The sequence below is a fragment of the Boleophthalmus pectinirostris genome, unplaced genomic scaffold (genome assembly GCF_026225935.1).
Source record: "Boleophthalmus pectinirostris isolate CB_2022bp ecotype Guang Dong unplaced genomic scaffold, ASM2622593v1 HiC_scaffold_23, whole genome shotgun sequence".
Taxonomy (NCBI): Eukaryota; Metazoa; Chordata; class Actinopteri; order Gobiiformes; family Gobiidae; genus Boleophthalmus; species Boleophthalmus pectinirostris.
Genome location: NW_026571207.1, coordinates 21,994,337 through 22,003,805, shown reverse-complemented (window position 1 = coordinate 22,003,805; position 9,469 = coordinate 21,994,337). Strand labels below are relative to the sequence as shown.

The 9,469-nt window shown below is 41.9% G+C and overlaps 1 protein-coding gene across 1 annotated transcript; it reads right to left on the bottom strand.

The window, feature by feature from the left end:
- Window positions 1-454: 454 nt before the first annotated feature.
- fgf16 (fibroblast growth factor 16) lies at window positions 455-5,243 on the bottom strand. The gene is made up of 3 exons (XM_020928947.2): window positions 4,398-5,243; window positions 3,230-3,333; window positions 455-1,510 (listed from the first exon to the last, which is right to left on the bottom strand). Exons 1-3 carry the CDS (start codon window positions 4,699-4,701, stop codon window positions 1,265-1,267), a joined length of 654 nt encoding a protein of 217 aa, XP_020784606.2. The 5' UTR covers window positions 4,702-5,243; the 3' UTR covers window positions 455-1,264.
- Window positions 5,244-9,469: the final 4,226 nt, after the last annotated feature.

Genomic DNA, 9,469 nt, shown 5'->3' with positions numbered 1-9,469 from the left:
AGTGCTTGGAATTGTGGCACATCCATGCTGGTTCTCTGCAGCAAACAGCTGTTTCTGTCTGTTCAATGATGGGGGGTCAGTGGGGCCCCTGCAATGCTCCCTCAATTGTTGGTCTAAACCATGCTGATGTGTAAAGGCAATTAGTATTTGGTATCCAGTTGTATAAGGAATCTCATTTGATATGGTGTATGTAGCTGACTAAGACCGTGGGGACAGAGGCTGCAGCGTAAAGGGTTTATGAGGGAGCATTGCCATGGGATTGTATTGTGTTCTCCCCTGAGAAAGTATGTGCATGTCTTCTTGCTGGTAAACATGCAGGCATCAGCTAAATGGTTAAGGAAAATGTGACGCTCACATCCAATATTCAGTCTTGTTTGACACCATACACTGTATTCAATGAAACAAGGAATACACTTCAATAGCAAGACAATTTTATTGTCACGTTCATGTCAGTTCTTCATTTCTGTTTGTTTTGTGTCAGTTCAGTAGAATCTACAGTTCATACAACTTCAAGTTCATTACAAAATAAAGTCTTTGCAATAAATAAATATACATTTGTATTTGATATAGAGAAAATAAATATATTGTACATTTTATAAATAGGATCACCCATATGTACACCTCAGTTGCTTGCATTTAATAATGTTCTAGACACTGAACATTACAAGTCTCCATTATTTGTACTCTTACATTTGCTGTCAAACAAGTGCATTCCCTCGAGCGCAGCCCCTTTGTACATACACATGTGCCTCAGTCTGACTAGGCATGTGCAGTAAGTGCTATTGTATTGATCCCATGTTGATTTTAGTGGTTTTGTGCCACTTAGTACCTTTGATTAAAAAACTAAGTCATTTTCCAGTTTAGCTTTTAACGGGTTCAAAAACATTTCCTTGCTCCTGGCTTTAGACAAGTCTGTCATTTTGTGGGTGGAATGTGTCCTACTGATTTATCATTGGCATTACTGCAGTACTGTCTTGTCTCCTCTTACACAGCTTTCTTAATAGTCGAAGCTCTTTGTGACTTCATGTAACCTGTCTTCTAGAATAGGATAACAGCCCTCTAAATGTGTGCTGTGTTGTCAGAAGAGCCCCTCTTCATCTCCAGACATCCATGCTGTTTATGTCAGTGCTCCACAAACTTGGCAGCAGTCTTACAAAGTGACTTCAGGAGGCTTGAAACAAGCTACAACTTGAGTAAACAGCATATTCACAACAGCTTGTCCCTGTTTCTCTGACCTCTATAGGAATTGCTCAAACAACTATGGTCACCTGTATTGGAAAGAGTCCCTGTAAGCCTGGGGTATCCTATCGATCTCCACCGGTCTGGGTAAGAAATGTGTAAGTTTCTGGTGTCTTTTAGTCCTGCTACCCTCTCTGGGTGAGCCGTCTTTATTTAGAGCGACGTAGTAGAAGCGTCCTGTGTCCGTGTGTTTATAAAGAGTTGAAGCATAAGTGTTGTACCAGTTCTCCTCGAACTGCTCCCTGAACACACATTCTGCCGTCAGTTTCTTCTGCAGGACAAAAAAACAAACAAACAAAAAAAATTACAATTATTGAGTGATCTAAAAAAAGGTAACCTCTCCAAATATTGCTTTGGACTACCTTGATATAGATTGGGCCTATTGTACATTTCCACAATATAAGGATCATACTTACACTGTACCAGCAGGACAACAATGTTGCGCACAAATTTCACATGTACAAAGTTTCAACTCTAATTTGCATCGCTGACAACTAAGGCGTAGCTCATTGTGTTTGCCCTGTGAACTGAAATGAACCAGTAGAAACACATTAAGGCAGGTGTTCATTATGACAAAAAAGACTAAGTCATTACAAGTGTCTTTTCACTTTGCACCCCACATGCACTTCTCAGACCTGTTAACCTCTCCATGGGCTTCTGAGAAATATTTCTTTAGCTCTGAAGCTGGACCTGGCTCACAGACAGAGGCCTCTGCTGACATCACAGCATGAGCGATGGCTGTGGGTTCAGCAGGTGAACTGTGCTGGCTCACTGAGAGTGTGAGAACAATAAGACTCATCAGAGCAGCCAAGAACACTCAGTCATGCAGTCACATACATGTCAGAGTCTCCCAGCAGTGTCCAGAAGCAACAAGCCAGTATCTTCTCTTCTGACCTTTATAGATGGAAGTATTTAGGAACACAATGCACCAGCGAGTGTGAGCAGTAAATGAGTACGTGAATCCTCAATAATTGTAATGATTAAGTGTCAGGCTTTGCTCGGCTGAACTGTTGTCTGTAAACACTAGACTCTGGCATAGGAAGGAGTCACATCTACACACAAACACACACACATTTCACATTCACACACACATATCTCACATTCACTCTCACACACACGCACACACACATACACCAATGTACGCACACACACATCTCATACACATCACACACTTCAATCTATCTACCTATCTATCTATCTATCTATCTATCTAGCTATCTACACACACATCTCACTGGATCAAATGCTGTTGATATCCAGTGCTCGTGAGGTCTAAGCAGCCCTCTCCCTTTCTCTAGGTGCCCTGATGGCACCCATCCAGTAATAGCTCAGTAATACAAATCTTCAACAATTCCCAGTGTCAGAAAGGCACTCCTGGCAGGAGTGCAAGAAAACCACCTAAAAGACAATTATATCTTTCACGCAGGTCGCGTCATTAGCCAGACATTGGTAACAAAAGATGTACTTTTGATACAGTGGCTGTACTTAAAGGTGCCTCTGTTCATAGCTCAGGGGGCTGTCCTAGACCTGAGGGGCCTCAGGTACTGCCCTGGGACATCTGATCCTTGTAACCCTTTACACACTTCCCCTCTATTGTTGTCATGGTGTTCCTTTGCTTAAAGTCAGAGTCAGCCAAAACAAGATGTGCCACTGTCTGATCTTATGTTCTTATATCTGACTCCTCTTGAGTCTAGCAGTGCAGCCAGAGGAAATCTGCAACAAAACCCTCAGAGCGTCTCCACTTTGAAGAGATATGTAAATATTTCTGCATGTTTCTGAGATGTTTGATTAAACATTATCAGGCCTTTTGTTTTTTACATTAACTTCTTTCATTTTGGTGTTGTTTCATCTTTATTTTTCTCTGCTGAAAATTTCACAAATTTAGGCTACTGTTGTCTATAGTGCTTTAAGTGGGAAGGGCCATTACTGCTTTATATCAAACTGATTTGAATAGGACCACTGGAGTGAGGAGATCTTTACTTTGACTCACCGACCCATAGAGCTCTCCTTTCTCGTTCATTCCCAGGTACAATCCAGCGTCCACTCCTCTGATACTGACGAGGCCCACTGCGAGACTGATGAACTCCAGTATACCTGCAGCAAACACACTCTGTAAGAACATAAACAAAAGATAGCCTTTTTCTGCTTTGGGAGTCTATAGACCGCTTTCCTTAAGGGTTTATTACAGAACAGTGTTGATCACTGAGCTCTGAATGACCTGTTCTGATCATTGTTGTGACTTTTATTGAGACAACTTGTGGCTAAGCTGCTGAGTCATGGGAAGTTAAGAGTCAAAACGTACGACGTTACTTCAAAGGAGAGGAAACGGCATGTAAAATAAGAGGCCTGCAGCGGCTGTTGTGATGTTGTGATGCAGAAGTTAGTCAGAGATCTGGCCCTGTTGAATGGCACCTGGTCCCCATCTCAACAAGACCTCAATTGCGGCCAAAGTATGATGCCTTTAATCAGAGACGTCTCACACAAAGACCTTGCGTTAGAAGACTAAGCAGAAACAAGTGCACGAGGACCACCCATCAGCCCGCTTCTGCTGAACTACATTTTGATTAAACTCTTTGAACTCCCACAGTTGTCCGTGAAGTTAGCCTGATCCTTACCCAGGACTCCACGTCTATGGGAGGCCTGTGGTGGACGGAACACGCGCTGGCTATGTGTTTATCAGTTTGCATTCCCACGTACATAGGCTCCTCTGTTGTATAGGCTTGGTGCTTGTTTGGAGTGGAGAGCACCTGTGTCCCACGCGCAGCGGGATTAACAGTGTAAGGTGTGTGGAGTGCTATGGCGCAGTGACGCACGTAACGCAGCTCGCCTGGGATATAGGTTCACAGCAAACCTCCTAATTAAACACAACACATATTAGAGCATAGGTAGGCAGTTTATATTATTAAAAAAACTAAATTATTCTCCGCATGACCCAAGACTGTTAAAAATGGACCACATGCTCATTTAAGATGCTCGCCATGTTTCAAATTCTTTCCGTTCACCGACTTTATGAATTACTGCCATACCAGACCCCGTTGTTTTAACAGTGGTCTAGGTTTAGTTAGGCTTTTAGTTTCAAACTAAATGTATGACTTGGTCTCAAGTTAAGTTAAGTAAAGGTAACCTAAGTTTGAAAATAGATAGAGGATTTAACTCACCAAATCTACTGTGGTCCTGCCTTGTCCCGTGCACTGTCCCGTTGGGGAATATTTCTAGTTGAAAGCCGGTCCTGCAGTAAAGTTGCCGCCGCCTGAGGATTCCTTTGAGGTGTCCAAAGTCTGTGGGCGAACCTCGCTGCAGCCTCCCCTCAATCTGTCCCAGGCGCTCATTCAACCCAACCGGAGACTCCACCAGAGGAATATTTCCTAGCGCTGGGAAACTTTGTAAATCCAAGTCGAGTGTCCCGAGAAAAGTCCCAACCTCTGCCATAGTGTGCACAGCTGTCAGATTAAGCGAAGGCATTTGAGATGTAGACAGTGTCTTAAGGAGGGTTGGGAAGTTGACGGTCCATTCACGCACAAAGCAAAGCGCGCCCTGCTCCTCCAAAACAGCGCAGCAGTCCTCTCGGTTTATAAATGCTCCTATATTCACCCACTTTGATATCTCTGTGTATCGATGGAAAGACTGTTATATACATACTCCCCATGCATTCTCACATTGGATATTCAAACGCAAGCCACGCCTGGCTGGCATCCCTTCTTACTCGCATCAGTTTTTGTTTTCACTCAAAATACGCGCTTCTGTTTTACCTTGGGTATAATATTCACATGATACATCCACGCAATAGTTCTTAAATGCGCCCCAATGGTGTCTGAAAAATCACAGATTCCAATTAAAGTTTGGGAAATCTAGGCCTAAGTGAATCAAAATAGAAAGCAAATGCATCAGAAATTAGCGTAGATGCCAAAAGTTCACTCCTGATAATAAAACAAAATGGAAAAGAAGCAAAAATTATCTGCAAGTGTATTGGATTCCTCAAGAATGCGGCGGATAATCTCAGAGCAATCCCGCGCAAGTGACAGCGCCAACCGCTGCAGTGGGACGTTTTCATGAGAGCGCTATCTCCACCTCCTCTTTGGAAACAGGTGCTTCCTCGCCCCTCTGCTCAGTGTAAGCAGCAGTACAGCAGCCACAACCACTTGAACTACTGACAAGGAAAAAAGGATACGCCATATGGTGATGACGTGCCCTATCGAGACTCAGTGTGCAGGATAGTCAGACTTCAAACCAAAAATCCAAATAGTATATGCTTTTATCTGACATGCTCAGGGGGTACAGAACTAGTAGAAATAATGGACATAATACATAATACGTACATACATACATATAAATATACATAATACATAATTTACATACAAAATGTATAAAAGAATGGAAATGATCTGCTCACAATTGACAAACAGGCTTAAACTTGTGAATGTTGAAGCTATTGAGCAGACTTTTATATTTGTGAAATGAACACATAGCCAGGAGTGTTTTAATTAGTTCACTGTTTTACGCGATCACTGACACTGAGACAGGTGGGATGGGACATGATTACATGTAACAATGTTTAAGTATTAGGCATGTTATTTTAGACCTCCTTCAAGCTACTCCAGGAAAGCCCCGTCCCAAGGGGGGATTTCAACTCCGACCTGTTCTTCACAAGTGGCACCCTTCCCTGTAGAGAGATGGGATTTACGGCAGTGTGCCACTTCAATGAATGGTGACAAATAGTATGTTAACTCTTCTCAAAGTATGTATAATTGTTTTGATGTCACTGTGTGCCTTTGATGGATCTCTGCACTCGTTGTTGCCAAGTTAATTTATCAACTTGTGTGGTGGCAGTGCAATCTATTTTGAAGCAGATGTGAGTGGGATACAGTACGAGTGACCCTCAGAAGCACACAGGCCTTTTTCACTGCTACTAATTATGCCACTATAAATCTTAGGGGTGTGTCACGGCTGCATTGAAGTCAGCACAGGGACAGTGGCTCTCAGCTGGTGCTGGATATGAAAGGTGGCTGGGGCCTCCTCTTGATGGATTGGGCAAAGGGGTTGACGAGGAGTCAGGGATGGTCAGGCTTTGTGCGATCAGACACCAGGGCCCACTGCTGACTGTGATGAAAGGATTTGTTTAGAGTAGAAGAGGAATTCATAAAAATGAAAGTGAAACACCTATTGATGAGGAAAAACAAGATATAACACATTTACTGCGCATATATACATTTCTATTGCAGTTCCAGAAGTGGCTGGAGAGGCCTCAGGCCCACCCTGCACAAATAGCCACTCAGAGCTAAGTCATACACTGTACTGTACATTTGCTTAACACATCATGATATTATTAAGCACTGTTGATTTTTGCAAACCAACAAGAGCCCTGAAAACTCCAATAACCTTATGATCACTCACAAACAAACAATATTATCGGAACCACATTATGTTAAATATTTATACGATTAAGATATATCACAGTGTTCTCAAAATCAAGATGTAGTGAACTTTGATTCAAGTTTTTGTAGCTATTAGAAATACATCTGCTGCTGGTCAGGCATATTGTATAGTTGACATGGCAGATTTATGGCTGCAAACAAAAAAGAGTTAAAATGTTCCCATATGTGGAGAACCTGCTGAGGATATAGAAATGAAGATAATGACCTCAAGTGCATGGCTGCAGCTTTGAAGCCTCTCCCATGAGTCATTCACTGAGAATGAAGAGGAATTGAAAATGAAGTTACACTTGCACTGAGAATTAGAGGCTAATAAGAGCCTCACCTGTTTGTTTGGATTAACCCAACTTCATATGTGTGCTCTTGTGCGGGGTCAGCACAGGTCGCCCTGGACTAATACAATCAGTGAGTTTTACATAGGTCCTGATGAGGGCTGGGCAGGTGTTATCTCTCAGATTGTGTCATGAATATAGAGCAAGTACATTTTGAACTGTGATTACTGGAGAGCTTTGCCAGGCATCTCAGCAGCATATCTGCAGTGCATATGCCTAACAACTTACCTCGTCTTAATGAGATCAAGTTCATGATCAGTCAGTCATTAAAATATAATTAAATTAAACAATCACTGCATATTACAAAGCAGATCATTGCTATGGGAAGAATATGCATTGCATTTACCTTAATTGACATTTTTGGAACAGAGGAGGTCCAGAAATATGAATGCAGCAAACAGATTTTTCAAGAAGAAGAATGTAATTCTGTACAGCATATTGCTATTTACCTACAATTAAAAGAAAACAAACCCACAGTTTCTGCAATTAAGTGAGCAATTCAAGGTGTGGGTTGTTCCAGATAAAGTTTGTGGTCTCCACTGCCACTGGACAAATGGACAAAGTGGTAAACACAGCCACAAGTTCAGAGAGCAGAAAGTCTATCATCTGTTCTTATTTTACCTTTTGTCAAGCAGCATGTGGAAAATGATCTTCACTGTGAGTTATTTGCAGAGCTGGATTCCATGTTATTTCATTCCCTTGCAGAGACATAACAGAGAGGGTCTCCTCTTTCACGCAGGTGGTCCCTCGGCCTTGTTCAAGGGCGCCCTGTGCACTGGGGCAGGGCTGGGAAGGGGACACAGCCAGGGGAGGGGGTAGAAGACATAGACAAATGCATGTGAATTTAGGTAATGGTGTAACATTTCAGTCCCTGCTTTCCTTGGCCAACCCATGTAAAGATAGTGTAAATTAATTTGTTTGGTTTACTTTCAAGCACTAACAAATGGAGCCCTCCTGGTTTTCATGAAGCCACTAGTATGCAAGGAACACAACCTTAAACCAACATTTATTGTACAAATTGCTTGCATATGTTGTGAGCAGAGGGGAAAGAAACTCTTGTCATGACAAACTTTAAAAGATGTCCCAATATGGTTTCTGAGGAGAGTTTAGTCAAATATAACCCCCTTGTCTTGGGTTGGAGGTGAATTATCTGTGGATAATTGTGTTTTTTCTGTTTTCATTTCAAAGCTGCCCACACTTAAAAACTGTCTTTCCACATGTTATATGCACAGTACCAGTACAGTACAACCACTAGCATAAAAGTACCAAAGTGGGTTTAAGTCCCTCTGCTTTTCTGGATCCTAGAAGTGTCTTTATGACAGTCGAGCCCCACCTGTCCATGTATCCGTGCCAGCTGACGACAGATGTGCCTTGTAATAAGTGCAATAACAGGCGAGGGACCGATGTGAGAGCTCAGACCACAGAGTGTATGCATGATCATGATCCTGTCCTCACTGCCGCACTATTATTCTTACTACAACAGAGCAGGAATCTACCCTCAAACAGATGTTAGGAGGCCTTTGTACAGTCTCTGGCAGTGAGCCCAAACCTACCTATCTGCACAGCTATTTACATGGCAATCCAGCTGCTCTGCCTTTCTCCTTTTCCTTCCCCTCACCCCTCCCGCTCTTGTGCTCGGGCCGCCCTCTCCTCTGTTTGAAATCAAATCCCAGCTCTTGTATAAACTTTGATCAATCAAATGGACTAATTTGTTTAGCCGTGGAGACAGTGACATACTGATGAAGGTTCAGTTACACAGTGAAAAAAGCCAGGCGCCCCCTATCTCGTAATATCTCTCTGTTGATGTAGACCTTTACCGCTGCCTTTAGACTGTATTTTGTCATTCACTTCGGAGAATAAATAAATCCTCACAGAGATTAGGGCAGGGCAATATGAACATATGACATTTTTAGCATGATATAAAAGAGAACATTTCAGATAATAATATAATTAACAATAACAAATATATAACAAAGTTTTGAAAATAAGAAGCTGAAGCAGCCAAAGTAAGGATGTATGTAAAAAAAAAATGAAGTGTCCTTATCTTCAGGTATACTAGTCTCTATCAGTCTAGCCTCTTTGTTAATAGAATAAAACAATGAACAAGCAAATAAATAATACTAATATATTATCAGTTCAAACAGTAATAAAACTTGCAACTCTAACCTTTTAACGTTCATGCTTCTAAAGCAAAAGTTGTCCCAAGTATCCTCAAGACATATTTGCCAAATAATATTAAACAAATCTCTCCTATCCAGAATATTCAAATACATTGAAATACTGTAAATTTGGTTAAATCAGCTCAGCCTTAAGACCTCAACAGCAATAGCAATAGCTTAGGAGGTGCTTTGTTGTGAATTAAGTGGATGCAATTAGTCTCTTTTGGAGTAGTGAGGCTCTGCTTGTCAGTAGAGGGTGCTGATGTTTTCCCTTTTCAAAATCTGGCCAACAATCGCAAACTGCCTCAGA

What these genes read in the sequence shown, in the direction of transcription:
- fgf16 (XM_020928947.2), bottom strand. Translation starts at nt 4,701, where the DNA reads ATGCCTTCGCTTAATCTGACAGCTGTGCACACTATGGCAGAGGTTGGG. An exon ending in GCAGGACCACAGTAGATTTG is followed by an intron (nt 3,334 to 4,397) that starts GTGAGTTAAATC and finishes TGTTTGCTGCAG; the next exon opens with GTATACTGGAGTTCATCAGT. An exon ending in AAGGAGAGCTCTATGGGTCG is followed by an intron (nt 1,511 to 3,229) that starts GTGAGTCAAAGT and finishes TTTGTCCTGCAG; the next exon opens with AAGAAACTGACGGCAGAATG.